Raw genomic sequence first — 19,212 nt, forward strand, 5'->3', positions numbered from 1 at the left:
GATTTCCTTCTATATACTCATCTATATTTACATCAACGAATCTGTCGGTAGCAAGCCTGTTGCTTCTTGTGTGGGATCTAAAGTTCACAGAAAGCTGGCTTAGACACCCAGCTAGGAAGAGAAACTGTAAATTAAATTTAAGTCACCCAAAAACCCTAAATCCACCCACTCCCCTTGAAGAAACCCATGACATCTATTACATCAAGATTTCCCAACCTTGGTATTACTGACATTTGGGGCTGGGTAATTCTTTACTGAGAAAGGCTGTCCTGTGCATTTTAAGACGCTGAACCGCATCCCTAGTTTCTACCCGCCAGATGTCAGTAACATCTTGCCCCCTCCCCCTACATTGGTGACAACCAAAAATGTCTCCAGACACTGCCAAAAGTCCCCTTGGGGGAAAAATTGCTTCCGGTTCAAAAGCACTGCTTTACATACAGCCCAGGAAAAATTCCAAACCGTTTAACTGTTCTTTCTCTGTTGCTTGTCATCAACATCCTGAATATACCAGTCACCTGTTCTCAAAATTCATTCTACAGATTCAAAGAAAGTGGTAACAATAGAGTTTCAATTATGGGCTTGGAGTGCCACATATAGACAAGAATCTCACTCTAAAAACTATCAGAACCTTGGACAGAGATTCACACACAAAGATATTTACTGCACTGTTACTTATAATGGCAAAACAAATAGCTAGAGATGGTTACATGAATATAATACATGTATAAAGTGGAACACTGTCAGATATTAACAGCAGTCTTTTCTGGGGTTGCCGCCAACCCATACAGCACCACTGTATGAATTTAAACAAGACACCCCTTTCTCTCATTGTGAATTTAAACAAGACACCCCTTTCTCTCGTTGTGAATTTAAACAAGACACCCCTTTCTCTGTCAAAATTTGTCATAATATCTTCATCTTGCTAGAACATGATACTTAAGCTTTTATCAGCTGGGGTACTGAAATAATAAACATACAGCTCCATGATACTTATGATATGTGACATGCTATCTTTGTCCAGTACACAACCTGTGCAACTATACCTGGTGGCCCTTCTTTTTTCAAGGCTACCTAGTTGCATGGAAATACATTCACAAAAGATTATATCCATAAAAAGGTATGGGATGAGATACATTAAAATGTCTTCAGAGATTTTTTGTGGATGGGAGAGTATCCATCTATTTTATATTCTTTTTTGTATATTAGATGTTCAGTAAATGAAGAGGATAGGCCTCTTAGAGGAAGTGGGGCCCTAAATGAAGAGAAGGAGTTAACCACGGGGAGACCTGGAGAAGCAGTGATGCAGGCAGAGGAAATAGCCTATGCTGAACAGAGGGAATGTCACGTCATGCAGACGACGTGGTGTGAATAAATGGTCAGCAGGGCTGAGACAGAGTAGACAATGAAAGTAAAGGTAGGCAATGAAAGAGATGAGATCAAAGACAAAACAGACCAGACCACATGGGACCTTAGAGGACCCTGCTACATCAATGTGTCTGTCCATTTTCACACTGCTGTAAGAGTAAGTTATAAAGAAAAGAGGTTCAATTGTCTCACAGTTCTGCATGGCTGGGGAGGCCTCAGGAAACTTACAATCATGGTGGAAGGCAAAGGGAAAGCAAGGTACATCTTACATGGCAGCAGGAGAGAAGAGAGAGAGCAAAGAAAGCCACACACTTTAAAACCATCAGATCTCATGAGAACTCACTATGATGAGAACAGCATGGGGGTATCACCCCCATGATTCAATCATCTCCACCAGGTCCCTCCCCTGACATGCCGGGATTACAATTTGAGATGAGATATGGGTGGGGACACAGAGCTAAACTATGTCAATTGGTAATCTGTAATCTCTGGCTAGCAGGTAAGAATCTGGGGCATCCAGCCAATCTAGTTGGAAGAGAAATACTCTACCAGTCCACCACTACATACTATCCTATGCATGGATGGAGCAAAATCCAAGGAATTCCAATTTCAGTCCCAGTGCTGAAACAAAACCAGGTGTTTCCAGAATTTTAATAATCTTTGTTCAATAACACTGTTTACTTTCCTCACCATTACTCAATTACTTATGCATGATACAGTGCAGGAACTTTTTGGGGGATCTGAGGAAGGCAAATCACTGTCCTCTACCCTCAAGGAGCTTTCTGAATAGATAGGCAAAACCTCAGTATACAATTTACTGATTTTTACCAAAGCATGCAAAATTCACTTGACACTGCAAAAGGTACAACTAAGGTGGTAAGTGGAGAGACTTGGTCATTCCCAAGTCAAACAGAACACCAAATATCAGAGAGACCCACACATAGACAACCACCCTTCCATGCACCCTTATATCCAACATCCGCCCATCCACCCAACTGTTTAACCATCTCTCATCCATTCATCCACTCATCCATTCAGTCATCCATCCAATCATCCATCCACCCATCCATCCAGTCCATCAGTCATCCATTCATCCATCTATCCATCCAGTCATCCATCCATCCATCCATTCATCTATCCAGTCATCCACCCATCCATCCAGTCATCCATCCATCCATCCATCCAGTCATCCATCCAACCATCCATCCAGTCATCCATCCATCCATCCATCCAGTCATCCATTCATCTATCCAGTCATCCACCCATCCATCCAGTCATCCATCCGTCCATCCATCCATCCATCCAGTCATCCATCCTGTCATCCATCCATCCATCCATCCATCCTGCCATCCATCCAGTCATCCATCCATCCAGTCATCCAACCAGCCATCCATTCATCCATCCAGTCATCCATTCAGTCATCCATTCATCCAGTCTTCCATCCATCCATGCAGTCATCCATTCGCCCATCCATTTGTCCACCTACCCATCAAGTTATCTACCAATCTACTCATCCATCTAACTATCCATCCAATTACTCATTCTTCCTTCCTTCCTTCATCCCATCCATCCATCCACTCATCCATGCATCTGTTCAACCATCCATCCATCCATCCATCCACCCAGCCATCCAACACTAACTGCAGGGGACGCCTCCATCCTCCCTAAACCACAAACATCCAGCTATGGTCCATAATTTAAAAGACTGAGTTGTGACCAGAAACAGGCCACAAGTCAAAAATTTGCATTCTGACAACTCTTTCAAAGACAACTCAGGTCTCTTAACATTTCTGATGATTCCAATTTGTGTAAGACCCAAACACTCCAAGTCCTTGCAAGACCCTCACAGAAACTAGCCTATATTTGCTGCTCTGAACTATTTGATTTCTTCAAAGATGGTGCTCTCGGGGAGAAGGCAAGATTAGAGACAGAGTATGGTTAGAGGAAGGGGAAGCTATGGGGAGACTGGGGAGTCTGGCATTGGGGCATAGAAAATGAGAGAAAGGTAAGATTAGAAACATGGAAGGATTGCTAAGAGGAGGGGGAAATCCTGCTTGGGCCTAGGAATCATGGAATTCTAGCATAGACAATCAATGAGACGTTATGAGTGTGTTCTCCTTGGAGCAAAAATAATTGAGCTGATCTTTCAGGAGAATGCATTAACAGTGTAGACACCAAAAATAACGGAGATCAAGGGAGTTGAGAGACCTGGCAAGAAAGAGTGGAATATTGACACTTATGCAGCACCTACTGTGTGCCACACACTATTCTAAGCACTGAGTCAGAGAAGCCCAAATATGGCCACACACCTAAGTCCATCCATCTACCCAGTCTTCCATATATAAACACATATGGTGCTTACTAAGTGTCAGGCACCATTCTAAACATCAGATGTATTAACTCATTTAATCTTCCCAGATAGGAGCTATTAGAATCCCCACAGGAGCTATTAGAATCCCCACTGAGACAGAGTGGGAAACTGAAGCACAGAACACTTAAGTGACTTGCCCAAGGTCACACAGCCAGTAACTAGCAGAGCTGGGATTTGAACCCCAGCCACCTGGCTCTAGAATCCACGCTCTCAACTCAACCATGCTGTTTCTCTACAACCATATCAATTGCGAGTGTCTGAACCATCCAACCATTCATCCACCCATTCATCCATCTATCCACCCAGCCATCCAACTGGAATCATAGGTTCTGACTTTCAGAATACAAGCAGGAATAAGAGTTAACTGGCTGACCCAACCTCTTAGAGAAAATGAAGAGTAAACTGAAATGGCTCAGTTCCTGCCATAAATGCTGATGACTCTCAGCTGATTCTAGGTGAAGCTAGATTTCCAAGTACACAGACTAAAATTAACACCTTGAATTCACTCATTCAAAATTATCGATTCCTTATAGAAGCACTGTTCCTAACAGCAAACAAACAAACAATCCTTCCCCAAACTGGAAACATTCCAAATGCCCCTTGCCCAGGAAAATGGATGAATAAATTGTATCATCACGGAATGCAATGATACAGAGCAGAGAAAAGTAAAAGACCAGCAGTTACACTCTACAACAGAGATGAATCTTAAAAACATACAGTTGAGTGGAAGGAAAAAAAGTGCAAGCCCCAAAAGACGAAAAAGCTCAGAAACAAGGAAGGTTAAATTTATATTGTTAAAGCTGGGTACGGTGGAGCACACCTGTAGTTTCAGCTACTCGGGAGGCTCAGGCCTAGGAGGTCGAGGCTATAGTGAGCCACGATCATGCCACTGTACTCCAGCCTGGGTGAGAGTGAGATTCTGACTCAAAATACATAAATAAAATTCATTTGATTTGGCTACTTTTTACAGGATGATTGTATATGCCATGTGCTTTCTGGGCACAGTATCTTTTAACCTTCTTATAATTCCTTGAACATAGGACTACTGTCCCCATTTTTCAGAGGAGAAGACTGAGGCTCCACAACTGTGAGCTGGAGCTGAGATCTGCAGCCAAGGTGGCCTGTTCCCAAGCTCTATACGCTTCCCCTCCACCCAGTATCACCTTCCCTCCTCTCTTCCTCCTTACAGCCTCCACTCCTTGTGCTGTTAATCGAACAGACACATTCCTATGCGGACGCCACAACACACCACAAACACATTTCACTGAAGTGACGGTCGGCAGAGCCCTCCTAGCCTTACACGCCACGCCCATCATTCTCAATAAAGAAGACAAGAAAGATCATGGAGATAATGTGGCAGACTCCGGAAGATCAGAATCCATGTAACCCCGCTGCGGGCCAAGTTCTACATCTGCCCAGGTCTCATTTAAGACAAATTCATCCACTTATTTCCAAGAATGAAAAGGTAGCATCCAGACTTCGCCCTCCTGCAAATACTGCTTGTATGAAAATACTTTAAAAATCAGTTTAAAATTACATATGTTTTTTACACATAGGCCTAAAATGAGAATAGAACTTAACAGTGTGAATATTATTTACTGGCAAGTGGGTGACTAAGTTGGGTTTCCCTCATGGCTCCAGAGAGGGGACTCTTGAATCCTGTTATTTGGGGGCTGAGGGTGGGAGGCTGCTAATTTCTAACTGCAGGTGCAGCCTGAGCAGGACGCACCTTTCAGGAAGATTCACGGCTGCTCCCAGTCTGAACGGCAGAGAAAGCCATGTCTGACCGAAGCGAGATGTCAAAACTTGATCCGGACTTAACTCAGGTATTTCCCTTCATAGCCGGAATCTCTCTTGTATTAGCGGCCTTAAAGACAGCTTCTAAAAGCTGCATTCACTCCAATAAAAAGTCTCGGCTTTTTAGAAGGAATAAGTAACCGACTCTCCCCCTTTCTTGGTCAAGGGCACCATCTCTGGCACCGTTCTTCTCCCTCAGGTGTTAAGAACTCACCATTAGGATGACCAGCATCCTAGTGTGCCCAGGGCTGAGAGCTTCCAGAGATGCTGGACCCAGGACAGTCCCAGGCAACCCTGGACGAATGGTCACCCCACTCAGAAAAGCAGCAAGGCCCAGTGGTTTTTGAAACACAAGTTGCTGCGCCCACCCATCTGGTTCCCTCTCCAGGAATGTTCTTTTTTTTTTTTTTTTTTTTTTAAAGGGAGTGAGGGAGAAGGAAGACCAAAGTGTGGCAGGAGAGGGGCGGTACCTAAATTCTAACACAAAAGTTGAGCCAGGTTCTTCTGTTGAGTTTGCAGTGGACACCTGGGGTGGCCATCCGGGGCTGGACTCTTGACCAGCCCCAAAGGAGGAGACAGGGTGTGAAAGAGGAGAAAAGGGAAGCTAATTATATGCTTTAAAACTCCCTCACCTTGTCACCCACAGAGGGAGGGAGGAACCAAGGAGGAAAGAGAATTAATTTTATCTTAGACCTAAGGGAATAGAAAAATGGGTCAAGTGGCCATGAATTTTTTTTCCCCCGAAAGCTTCCAGAGAGAATGAAGAATGCAAAATGTCCAAGGGTGGCTTTAAAGAGTGCCATGTTCAGGTTAATCAATCCACACAGGCCAGTCTCGGGGAGTTGGGGTGAGGGGGGCACTTTGCTCCCATTCCTACCCAGAGAGCCTCATTTCTAGCCAAAGTTTCCAAAAAAAAAAAAAAAAAGGACACTGGAAACCAAATGACTCCTGGTATTATGGCTCTTGCATTTTGGGTTTTTCTGCGCGCTGGAGACCATGCTGGCCGTTTTTCACGCATGACCCCGTTTTACCTCCTGAGAGCCCTCCAAGGTAAGAAGCTGTCAGGAGAAATACCCTCATCATGCATGTCAAGAAACTGAGGCACTGGTGCCCAAGAAAACGCAGCTGGTGAATACCCCGAACCTGCGCCAGTCTGACCCAGAGTCCTCGGCGTTCTCCCGCTCCTCTCCGCCCTTTCAGGGCAGGCGCCATCCGGCCCTTTTCTCAGGAGCTGAGCTGGCATTCTCGGAAATGCGTTAACTGCACGGCTCTTAGGCTCTGACCATCTCTGGATGGAGTCCACCTTCCCGGCGGTGCTTTTTATTGCTGAGAAAGTGTCTATGTGTGCTTGCTACTTGCGGGGAAGCAGGGAGCGGGGAACATAAGCCCTAAGCACCCAGCAGATGCCTCCCTCTCCAAGTCCCCGAAGAAAGACTTCATTCCCAAGGGTCCGTTGTGTCCAATCTCCTCCAGCACTGACGTTTCAGAAACCTTCATTGGTCTGATAATCTCATGGGCATTCTCTCAACTCCCTGAACCCAAAACCCTAAAACGTTGGCACAAGGGCAGATCACATGTTATACGATTCCGTTAATGGGTGAAGACAGGCACTTTTTTTCATTTGCTTGGCAAACGTGTATGGGGTGCCTGCTTTGTCCTGCACACTGGGATAGCAATGGTGGAGAACAGGGTAAAAATCATGGGTCTCACAGCCTCAGAGCTTAACTTTTTCCTGGGGAGCAGTAGAACTACTGGGGAAGGGTGGAACCCCACCCCAAAGAACCCCTTCGCTCTCTCTCTAGTGTGGGCACATATCTTTGAACGACATCCTTAATCTTTATTTCTCCGACTGTCATTTGACACTATTACTTCCACCCCTTTCTGTAAATCCACATCCCTCACCCCAAGCCATCCAGGCCAGACGTGCTTTGGAGTTCACAACCCAGGGCTCTCAGCGGCATCGCAAAGACGGGAATGTAAAGTGGTGCCACCACTTAGGAAAACAGTTTGAGAGCCTCTTATAGAATTAAACACACACCTACCACACAACTCAGCAATCTCACTCCTGGGTTAATTTACCCAAGAGAAATGAAAAGTATAAAATGAAATGTTCCCACTAAAACCCGCACGCCAATGTTTATAGCAGCTCTATTCATAATCACCGAAACTGGAAGCATCCCAAGGTCCTTCGTCTGGGAAGCAAACTCTGGTCCATCCATATCATGGAATACTGCTCAACACCAACAAGAAGGCGCTACTGTCGCAGGCAACAGCGTGAATGAATCTCAAAGACGGAGCGAAAGGAGCCACACTCAAAGGGCTACATACCGTGAGATTCTATTTATGTGGCCTTCTGCAAAAGGCAAAACTGTAGGGATGGAGAACAGATCGGTGGTTGAAGGGGATGGGGAGGAGGGATGCTGACTTGACAGGGGCACTGTGGGGGTATTTTAGGGTTGACGGACTATCCCATATCTTGATTTGGGTGGCGGCTACAGCATGCCTTTGTCAAAACTCGCAGACTCGTATGTCGAAAGGGTGAATTTTGCTACAAATAAATTATTTTTTTAAGGAAAAGAAAAATGATAACAAGCTTTTTCTATGATATAAAACCTAATACTCCAACCATAGCCCACCAACTTGCTGCGTGGGGAATCCCTAGACACCAGCTAGAAAAGCAGAATCCCAGACCCCATCCGAACCCTGCTGGACCCAAGCTATCCTGTTCACAAGACCGTCTTCACGCGCCTGAAAGTTTGACAGGACCACAGGGCAGGCCAGACAGTGAGGAGGTGAAGCAACACGCCATCAGCAAGCACATCGAACATTTCTGCTGCAAAACATACTCAAATGCACACCAAGCGGGATGAATGGAAACTGTAAATTAAGCCTTCAAACTCAAGTCAGTTCAGGTTAGGTTTTATCTCTCTATGAGCTCATCTTTTGGTTTTTGGAGCTTTTTGGATTTGGGAATTGTGGAAGAGAGATTGTACCCTTTCTGAAAATACTCCTGATGGAAACGCCGTGCTGTTTTTCACTTTGCAGCCAAGCTGGTCTAGTACAAGGATCACATAAGTGACACTATCCTGCCCGCTATAGCAGTACCTTGTAGAACATGCTACCTTTCAGGACAGGCCAAGAGTATCATGACCTGCTTCCATGTCCCCCAGGGCTTCTCATGCAGAAGTTTCTCTTTAGAGAGTTTTTCTTTAAAAAAAAAAAAAAAATGAGGAGTGCCAATCAGCCAATGTTCACAGATGTCAAAGCGTTATCACCTGATGTCAATGTGACTTTAGGTATCTTGTTAAGATTCCTGCAAACCGGATGAAAAGCCGGAATTCTAAGTGTAATTCAGGAGGCTGTGTGTGATAATACGTAGACCTTCTTCCAGTGCTCCTGCAATGGCCTGAGTTTCTACATCTTGTTCAGTGGGAGACCTGGTGGCACAGGGAGGGTGGGAAAGATGGCATTCACCTTGGCACTTGGTAGAAGAAGTGAGTGGCAATAAGCAGAGAGGGAGCTCTACGAAGGCTGACAGATGCTCCTTTTTGAGCTGACAGATCTGAGCTCATCAGCAATCATTAGAGACCCTCATGACCCTATTTGAATCACAATTCCAATCAATGGAAACGTGGAATCAAGGTGTGTGGTCAAGATGGCTTGCTGCCTGGCATGAGAAAAATACAGCAATGTAAATCTGAATATCAAAGACTTCCATTTGGGTTTTCTCACTTAGGAAGAGGAGAAAAAATGAAATACATGCGGATTCTTAATTCTCATGGATGGATTCAAGTTTGACCCGCTGAGGAATGAAAGAGGAAGAAGTCACAGTGGCAAATTTCCCTGACTGTGGAGAAGGCAAGGCTGCATCCTTCACCAGTGTACCGTGCCGGAATTTGCATTTAGAAGTACCACTCTTGGACCCTGTGAGCACACAGCCAAGTTCATGGATCATTCACTCACTTCTCTTCCACAAGTCAGTGAGGAACCTGCTTTCCATAACGACCTGCAACCCTTAGTAAACCGCATTTTCAAATACACATCCCACAGCACACACATCAAAAAGTAGCAGGGGCGATCAACACAAATGCCCAACAAATGCCCATCAACAGTAGGATGGATAGATTGTGGCAGAGTCACACGCACAGACGTGAGGCAAAGAAGCCAGCGGCAAAAGAACACACTGTGTGACTCCATTTACATGATGCGTAAAAGAGGCAAAAGGAATCATAGAAGTCAGGTGAGCCGTACCCTTGCTGGGGAGCGACTAGGAGGTGGTATGGGGAGGAGGATTTCCGGGGGGGCTGATCAGGACCTGGGTGCTGGATGCCTGGATGTGTTCATTTTGTAAAAACCTGTGACTCTGGATATACATACTTGCCCGTACACATATCAGACTTTAAAAGTTCAGAATAAGTACCTACACACATTTCCCCCCCCCCCCACAGGATATGCTTAAACATTGTTTTTTAATGGCAGAAATACTTGGAAAAAAAAGTAAAATGTTCTGCCCTGGTAGCGTGACCCTGACACTCCACATGGTCGTTCTCTTTACACTGCCCTGAATTCTTTTATTCACTGCCTCCCTCCCCAGGTCCCCATCCATCCTCTTATCTCCACCCCTCCCACCCACGCTGCCATCACCCTCCGCTCCATCCAGGACAGAGAAAGCTCAGTCCCGGATGACCCAGCTTGATGACAGATTGGGGTGGCGGGGGGAGTTTTCCCTTCCAGAGTAGGGCTGTATAATGTGTTTGTTACCTCGAGCCAAAGAGAAGAAAAACAGTCTGCAGAGAGCAAAATGCACAAACTCATCATAAGAGCAAGAAAGCCCTGAGTGAGCTGGCCAAAGAAAAGATGAAGTGGCAAGCAACACTCCCAATTTACCTGCCTCCCACTCCCACGATTCCCTCCCTTCTGAGGGGCGGCTGTAATCTCCCCCTCCCCCAACAGCCTTCCAATCTGCAGGATTCAGGCTGGACAGAGGTAAGCTAAGGACACAACAGAAGGGCTCCCCACCTCCTTCCTTTCCTCTTAGAAGTCTCCAAATCCAGGCTCCAGAAGGCGATCTAAAGCCATTTTCAATGAGGAAACCTGTCAGCTGAGCAAAGCCCTCTCACTCCTGGAGCTATCTGAGTGTCCACACATGAACACCCTACCCTCCTGCAAGGCACGCCCACCCCTCACTCTGCTGATGGGCAGAGTGATCACAACACCCCTGAGCACTTCAATGGGCCTGAGATGGGGTTGAATTGCCAACCTTAAGAAACAGCCTCTTCAGGAAGCTGAAACTTGGGAAGCAAAGACCCGGCCCCTGCCTTGGGCACCAACAGCATCATAGTTAGAGGTATGCTCCCCTCCAAAGCATCTCTGCTGAACTTCTTAATTTTCCCCACCCTCAAAGTAGACCGATCACACACTCTAAAACCTCGTGCCCTCCGTTACAATCTCAGCACCCGGGATGAAGAGCCAGGCTCAATTCTGAGCCACCTGAAGTGAATCCTCCTACCACCCGCCATGTTCCTCAAACAGCAACCCCCCCAAGGGACCACACAGGGCCCAGCTCCGTTGAGTCTAGAACTGCAAAACCATACACAAAAGGGATGGGGGACTCATCGCTGAGCCCCAGGGGCCCATCCAGCCGGTTGAGTTTTACACGGAGGGCAGCTGTTTGCAACCGTCAGGAGAATCGGCACATCTGGGCATGGCATGGTGGCCAGCCAGCCTGGGCAGCAGGGTGTGTCCCCCCTCCTGGAATCTGGGTCATGCTTAGATAACTGCTAGAAAGCCCGACTAATTACCCTCCCTTGCCTGCCTACATCTCAATAGATGCGAAGCCCTCCTCAAGGTTTATTTCAAGCAGGCAGAGATTTAAAGAGACACAGGAGCTCTGCATTTGACAGCATCTCCACAGACGAAAATGTGGGCTTCACCTTTTTTCTCTGGATCTTGGATTTAAAAAAAAAAAAAAAAAATTTTTTTTTTTAAAGGCATTTACCTACCTAAGATGTCCACATGGGTGCTGATTCTCCTGGTGTCCCCTCTCGGCTACTCGGGGTAGGAAAAGCTGGACCCGGTGCTCTAGAAGGGACCCACCACCGCATTTGCTCCTGCCCTTTCTTACTGAAACTGTCCAGATCAGGTCTTCCCAGGCCAGGGGCCCAGGTAAAGCAAACCGGATCTGTTTCTCTACACCCTAAAGATGATGAGGTCCCTGATCAGCCACTAAAGGCATTGGGACCTACAAACATGAGGGAGACATTAGCGCCTTCCGACCCGTCACTACCCTCTCCAGACCTGACCAGCGGCCCACCCTGGGGTTTTCACTCCGGCCAGTGCTGGCTTCTCAGGGTGAAGGCCACATGGACTCCCCTCTTGCTCTTCGCCCTGGGAGCTCCCAAGCGCCCTGCCCTAAAAGTGCGGTGACCCCCCCACCTTGGGGAAGGCAGGAGTGGAGAGGCTGTCCAGCTTCCCCTGCGTGGACTCCAAGGGAGGGATGGCCAAGAAAACCCAACCAAGGCCCCCATAGTTCCCTTGCCCTGGCCAGAAGCGCCCAGGCCCGAACCCGTTCCAAGCTCATTCCAGAGAACTCGGAACCCTCCGGAACTGGCTCGAAAGCGCCCACCAAGGCCCTGCACGACCCCAGGCCCCAGATCTCATTCTGGGGTCGGTCCTTGGGAGGGATGCACTCTCCGCTTCCCCCCCGCCCCGCAACCCCCCACAAACCCACTCCCAAGCCTCCAAGGTAGCTCAACCCAGCTGGGGTGGAGAGATTCGCTCACACTCCTCCCGGTGCCCCCTCTCCCAGCCCCTGGAAGACCCCCCTCCTCCCCACCTCCCATCAACCCCCGGGTCTCTCTCCCAGCCTGGAAGAGGGGAGGTGGAGGGAGGAGGGGGAGGCGCAGCTGCCGCCGGGGTTCGGGCAAAAGGATATGGCCATTCGGTAATCTTTTTGGCGTATTTTCTCACCACGTTGTCTTCGCTGAAGAGGAAGAGAGACCGGTTGACCGTGAGGCAGTTCTGTCGGACGGGGATGGGGTTGTAGAGTGCCATGGTCCGCGCTCTCTGCGCCATTGACTGCTTGTACATCCTTTGCGCCCCGGGCTGCCCGCCCTGCCGGCTGCCCCCGGCTCCTCGCCCGCCTGCGGCGCCCACGACCACCCCGGCGGCTGCCCCGGAGCCTCCTCCCCCGTAGCGGGCCGGCATCTCGTCTCCGAAGCGGGCCATTCTGCAAAGAGCAAAGGGCTCCGGGTTACGCTGCGGCGAACGATGCGGAAGACGCTGCCGCCGCCGCCGCTGAGGCTGAGGCTGCCGGGGCTGGGAGCGCGGCGGCTGGAGCTGCGACTGCGGAGACGCTCCACGGCCCAGCCCATCGGGCGGCGGCGGCTCGGCGCCTCGGGTCGGGGGCTCAGAAGGCGGCTGCCCGGGCCGAGCCGGGGATAGCAGCTCGGGACATCTTCCTGGCTGACCCCGGAGAAGGAGGGGCGGGAGGAGGGTGCGGGGGCGGGGCGCGGGGGCCCGGGGAGGAGGGGGGAGGGGAGAGGGAAGCGAGGCAAAAAATAACCGAGGAAGGAATCCAGGCAATCCCCAGTCCACCCACTCCGGGGAAAAAAAAAAAAGACAGTTTAAAAAAAAAAAAAAAAAAAAAAAAAAAAAACCACCCAACGCACCCCCCCTTTAAGACGCGAACGGTTTGCAAAGGACGCCCCCCCCGGGACGCAGTGGAAGCTTCAAATTCCTCCGAGGTCCGGGTCAGGCTGGCATCTTGCAAAAGGAGTGCACTCAACCCATTAAAAAAATAATATATATACACTTAAAAATAATAATCATAAAACAGGTCTTTGCTGGGTGGGGAGGGCAACAAAAAAATATTTTAAAAATTCCCCTTCTGTTTTGCTGGAGTTCCTAGACCTTAAAAATGCTGAAAGATCTGTAGCTCCAAAAATACAGTAAAATAAAAATAAAGAAGATGGAAGGGAAAGAGAGGGGAGGGGGAGTGAGACGCTCCAGAGGGTTCCTAAGTAGTCTTCACAGCGCAGGGTCCAGGTTTAAAAAAAAAAAAAGAAAGAAAGAAAAGAAAAAGAAAAAGAAAAAAAATTTTTTTTTCTTCCTGAATCACCAGCGGCTGCCTCTTCTGCTCCCGGAGGAAGTGTGAGTGTGTGTGTGCGCACAGCGTTTCGCTCAATGGTGCCTCGTCTTGGGGTTAAATTGCAGCAGTGAAATCCTGAAAATTCCCCACAGAGGGGAAAGAGAGAGAGGTATGCGCCCTCCGCTTAGCCACTCAATAGCTGCCCCTGGATGCTGCAATGCCCCTCCACCCTCCAAATCCCTCCACCTCCTCCTTCTCTAGGTTTTGCTAAAATAAGACTGGTGTGGAGGGTTGCGGGTAAAAGAAAGTAAAGGGGGAAAAAATGGGCGCAAAGGTCTCAATCACTGGCCGGCAAGCGGAAAAGGGGAGCAATTGATGAATTTGCCTGCAGAAGAACCCACCCAGAGGTTCGACACATGAGGGCCCGAGACCAATCGTGGAGGCGCGGGGGGGACCGGGCTCCGCGGAGTTTGTGGGGGAGACAGGGGAGCGCCGCACAGTCGGGAGGCAGGGAGCGGGGAGTTGGGGCTGATTCCTCCTCCCTTGGGAGGAAAGCCTGTTTTCCACCCGGTTCCATTTCGGTTGCAGACAAACGGACGCTCCGCAGCATCTTGCAAGGAGAAGGCAGATTGGAGGAAGGAAAAAACTTAAAAGACAGAAAAAAGAGGGGATTTGTGTCTAAAGGTGCGATTTCTCCGTCTCTAAACAAATTTGCTGTTTTGCAAACGACCATTTTTGAAAGCGGAGAGAGTGATTTGGGGTTACTTCTGCGAACGTTTCAAATCACAGGGAGTCCTGCAAGTCGGAATGAAGGGTTTATTCTATCCTGGAGACCCCAGAGCTGACAAGTCTGAACTCCCAGAAGGAAATAATTAAACAGGTCCTAGTTGGCTGGATAGGGATTCTGGGTGGTATCCTTTGCTTGGTACTCATGTCTCTCGAGAACCACTCTGATTGGTTCCCATTCTGCTTTTTTATGTGGTGAAATTCAATAAGCACACAGGAAAAAATTGCATAAAACATAAGGTACAGGGTTAAGAAATTGATCTGAAATGAACACTCATGAAACCAACTCTAGAGCTAGAAGTGGAACACCACCTCTGCAGAGCCCCCTTCTGCCACAGCTTCCAGAGCCTCTGATCTCAGCAATAATCACTACCTGACTTTATGGTATTCATATCTTGCTTTTTAAAAATACAGTTTGACTACCTTATTATGCACTCCTAAATACTACAATTTTGCTTTTTGCTTCTTTTAGGCGTTTATATAAATGGAATAATCATATAGCGTGTATTCCGCAGTTTCTTGTTTCTTTGGTTCAGCATTGTGTCTTTAAGATTCATCTGGCAGGGTGCGGCGGCTACGCCTATAATCCCACCACTTTGGGAGGTGGAGGCATGAGGATTGCTTGAGGCCAGGAGTTTGAGACAAGCCTGGGCAATATAGCAAGACCCTGCTGCTCCAAAAACATTTTTAAAACAAAAATTAACCAGGCATGGTGATGTGAACCTGTAGTCCAAGCTACTTGGGAAGCTGAGATGGGAGGATCCCTTGCGTGCAGGAGTCTGAGGTTGCAGTAAATCAAGATTGCACGACTGCCCTCCAGCCTGGGCAACAGAGTGAGACTCTGTCTTTAAAAAAAAAAAAAAAAATCATACAGCCTAATCTGGTTTGAATTTTAGAAAAATTCATCTGTTGTCACATGTGGCTGCGTTTCATTCATTTTCACTGCTGTATAGTATTTCATTGACAGAATATGCCACAATTTGTGTATGCATCATCTTGTCGATAGGTATCCGTTTTTTTTTTTTTTTCCCAGTTGGGGCTATTCAACATTACTGCCTCAAATATCTTTGGTGCAGATAAGAATGCATGTCTATAGGAATAGCCTTAGGTGTGGAAATTTCTGGGTCCGCAGTGTATTCATATCTTCAAGCTTCTAAGACATCACCAAACTGTCTTGCAAAGTGAATGTACCAAGAAAGCATCAAATTTTCACGGAGCTCGTATAGGTAGAAAGTCCAAATGGAAAGGAAAGGGAAAAGGATGAAAAAGACAAATATTTCTTCAAGTCTTAGGTAGCTGAATCCTAGTTAATCCCCATTCCCCCCTCCACACACACGTCAGTATTCAGGTTCTTTTGAAACACTTTGGAAAGATTATATGTCTTTACACAAAGTCCCTAACTCTGTGCCAATGCACCAGCTTTTACACATTGCCCCACAGCACTTTCAACTTTTTCTGACTTGCCAAGATATGGATGAAATGATTAACCCAAGAGTGAGTGGAGTTGCAAGAAGATGGAACCGTGTGGGATTCAGGGAGAAGGAGGGGCTCTTAAGGCATTCACCAAATAGCAATGATTTTTGTATTTGACATTGTTTCAGAGCTCAAAGGGGAGCTGCAGCTAATATGAAACAAGAAGGAAACCCACGTGTTCAGATGGAAAGAGCCAGTCATATGAGAGGGCTGTGCTATCTGAAGTGATAACTTGTTTGATGGACCTCTGTGAGAAGATTGTTCCGTTTTAGAGCGGGAGCATTACCTGCAGAGATTTCTGAAGACCCCAGAGTTTTTCATGAAAGAGTGAATCTCACTGATGGTGTCCCTGCCCAGGTAAAGCTTCCGCTGAGTCTCTACAGCAGCCCCGTGGAACAGATGCAAACACTGAGGCTGAGGGAGACTTAAAAACTTTCCCAAGGTCACTGACCTGGATCTGAAACCACTTCTGACTCTTGCTTTCTACCAGAGTGGAATCTCGTACGACCTCTTTGGAAACCATTGGCTGGGTGCAGTGGCTCGCATCTGTAATCCTAGTGTTTTGGGGGCAGAGGCAGGAGGACCACTGGAGCCCAGGAGTTTGAGAGCAGCTTGGGCAATGTAGTAAGATCCTGCCTCTACAAGAGGAAGGGAGGGAGGGAGGGAGGGAGGAAAGGAGGGAGGGAGAGATGGGGAGAGATGGGGGGGGGAAGAAAAGAAAAAGAGAAAGGAAGGAAAAAAGGAACAGAAAGAAAGTTAAGAAAGGAAGGAAAAGGAAGCAAGGAAGAAAGAAAAAGGAAGGAAGGAAGGAAGAACAACAATGTCACTCCTGGGTATATATCCGGAAGGACTGAGGATATATGCCCTAGAACGTGCAGCACTATGCACACTAGCTAAAAGTTGGAAACTCCCCAAATATCATAATGGATAAATACACTGAAGAGCATGGAGCTTTATGCAGCAATGAGAATGGACAGTCTGGAGCTACACACAAATGTATGGATGACTTTTACAAACTTCATGCTAAACCAAAGAAGCCAGACACAGAATAGAACACGGTGTATAATTCCTGGTATGTAAAGTTAAAAAATAAATGGTGCACCCCTGCAGTCCCAGCCATTCTGATTCCCAGCTGCTCTGGAGGCCAAGGCAGGAGGATGGCTTGTGCCCAGGAGTTCAAGGCTCGCAGTGAGCTACATGATCTGTGCTGCAGCCTGGGTGACAGAGTGAGACCCAATCTTTTTATAAAGATTAAATAAATAAATACTTCGAAAATGGGCAACACTGATCTGCGCCTTTAGAAGTCAAGGGAGTTGTCACTTTGAGGGTAAAGGGATAACTCCCGGAGGCATCTCCATCTGGGTGACAATGGCATGGGTGTGCTCACTTTGAAAGGTTTGTTCACTTTGTGCCCTTTCACTGAGCTGCATGTGATCAATTTGTGCAGTTTTATGTGTGTTGCATACTTTAATAAAAGATATTTGTAGGCTGGCCACAGTGGCTCATGCCTGTAATCCCAGCACTTTGGGAGGCAGAGGTGGGCGGATCACCTGAGGCCAGGAGTTCAAGACCAGCCTGGCCAACATGGTAAAACCCTGTCTCTACTAAAAATACAAAAATTAGCCAGGTGTCGTGGTATGTGCCTGTGATCCCAGCTACTCGGGAGGCTGAGACAAGAGAATCGCTTGAACCCGGGAGGCAGAGGTTGCGGTGAGCCTACATCACACCACTGCACTCCAGCCTGGGTAACAGCAAGACTCCATCTCAAAAAAAGAAAAAGGAGAAAGAATAAACATTTGTGATGTTCCTGAAGTCCAGCCCAGGCAGCACCATTTGTCACCGTGATTTGTGATCATTCTCCCTGCACACTTTGGCCACAAAGCCCCTATACAACAAAATTAGGCCTCTTTACTGAAGGACAACTGTCCTCCATGATGCCCCAAACCATGCCTAGACAGCAGAGAAGCTGGCTGCATATCAAAACCGCTTGCTAAGTGTTGTAAACATGGCTGGGTGCGGTGGCTCACACCAGTAATCCCAGCATTCTGGGAGGCCAACGCGGGTGGATCATGAGATCAGGAGTTCAAGACCATCCTGGCCAACATAATGAAACCCCCATCTCTACAAAAAACACAAAAATGAGCCAGGCGTGGTGGTGCACACCTGTAGTCCCAGCTGCTGGGGAGGCTGAGGCTGAAGAATTGCTTGAACCCGGGAGGCAGAGGTTGCCGTCAGTGGACACTGTACCGTTGCACTCCAGCCTGAGTGACACAGTGAGACTCCATCTCAAAAAAAAAAAAAAAAAATAGTGTTGTAAACATTCAGATTCCTGAGCCATCCCTGACTCTCTCCTTTATTCAGCAGGTCTCTGGGGCATAGCCAGTTTGGGCAACCATGACTCTGGAAGGAGGCAAACTCACCATCCCTTCCTTGGCATTCTCCAGAGTTATCAATGGAGGAGCTGTTGGCATTTTTGGTTCAATCCTTGTTGCTCCTCAGGGCTGTCCTGTGCGTTGAGGGCTGGTGTAGTCTTCTTGGTAAATGCACACCAAATGTCAGTAGCATCCCCAGTCATGTGATAACCACATATCCCCATACACATTTTCAAATGCCTCCTCACCTGCCATCAAGGTGACAGAGAGTCTACACTTTCCTCTCACCAAATGGCATTTCCAAAGTTTCCCAAAACACTTTGGGAGGACTAAAGTTTGGTGTGCTGGGGTTCCCCTCTCCTTCCTAGGAATCTTCTCAAGTCCTTCAATCCCCAATTGCTCAATACCTCTTTTCCAGAGAGAGCTTAACTAATTCACTATAAAGTGTGACAGGGCTGCATGTGCATTATCTTTATAGATTCACTTTGCAGAGATAACATTTCTGTAGCCAAAGGAATGAATGTCTAATACAGGAATCTTACCTATCAGCTAGCAAATGGGAATAGATGGGCAAGAAATCATCACAGGATCCTCAAATGACTGCAGTACGTACTTCCTGGACCCCCCACTAATACAAATTACTAATGTTGACCAGGTAGAAAGATTTAGAACATTATTAGCATTGCAGACAGAAAACAGTTTAACAGCAGGCAGCCAGAAACCAACCCCAGCCATTGGTTCTAATCTTTGACACATCTGCCAGCTGGAGGTTTAATTTATCAATCAGCAGCAGCAGCATTACCATACTGGCTTTGAGAATGTTATTCATTTGAACAGGGCTAGCATCTTTGAAATAAATGCCCCAAATAAATAACTGCAAATCGCATTCATTTGACTGCTAAAACAATTATCAGCAAATCTAGCCATGTTAAGTTGCAAAACTGGATCGGCCAAAAGAC

General features: G+C 47.4%; 1 protein-coding gene across 1 annotated transcript in view; it reads right to left on the reverse strand.

Annotated features, from left to right (window-relative positions):
• The window catches only part of CACNA1A (calcium voltage-gated channel subunit alpha1 A), a 421,027-nt gene that overhangs the window by 285,712 nt on the left and 116,103 nt on the right, over positions 1-19,212 (reverse strand). Inside the window, exon 3 of the mRNA XM_032265882.1 lies at positions 12,468-12,761. Within this exon, the coding sequence (XP_032121773.1) occupies positions 12,468-12,761 (294 nt within the window). The remainder of the gene's footprint in view (positions 1-12,467; positions 12,762-19,212) is intronic.

The sequence above is a fragment of the Sapajus apella genome, unplaced genomic scaffold, assembly GCF_009761245.1.
Source record: "Sapajus apella isolate SASKATOON/1434 unplaced genomic scaffold, GSC_monkey_1.0 scaffold152, whole genome shotgun sequence".
NCBI lineage: Eukaryota > Metazoa > Chordata > Mammalia > Primates > Cebidae > Sapajus > Sapajus apella.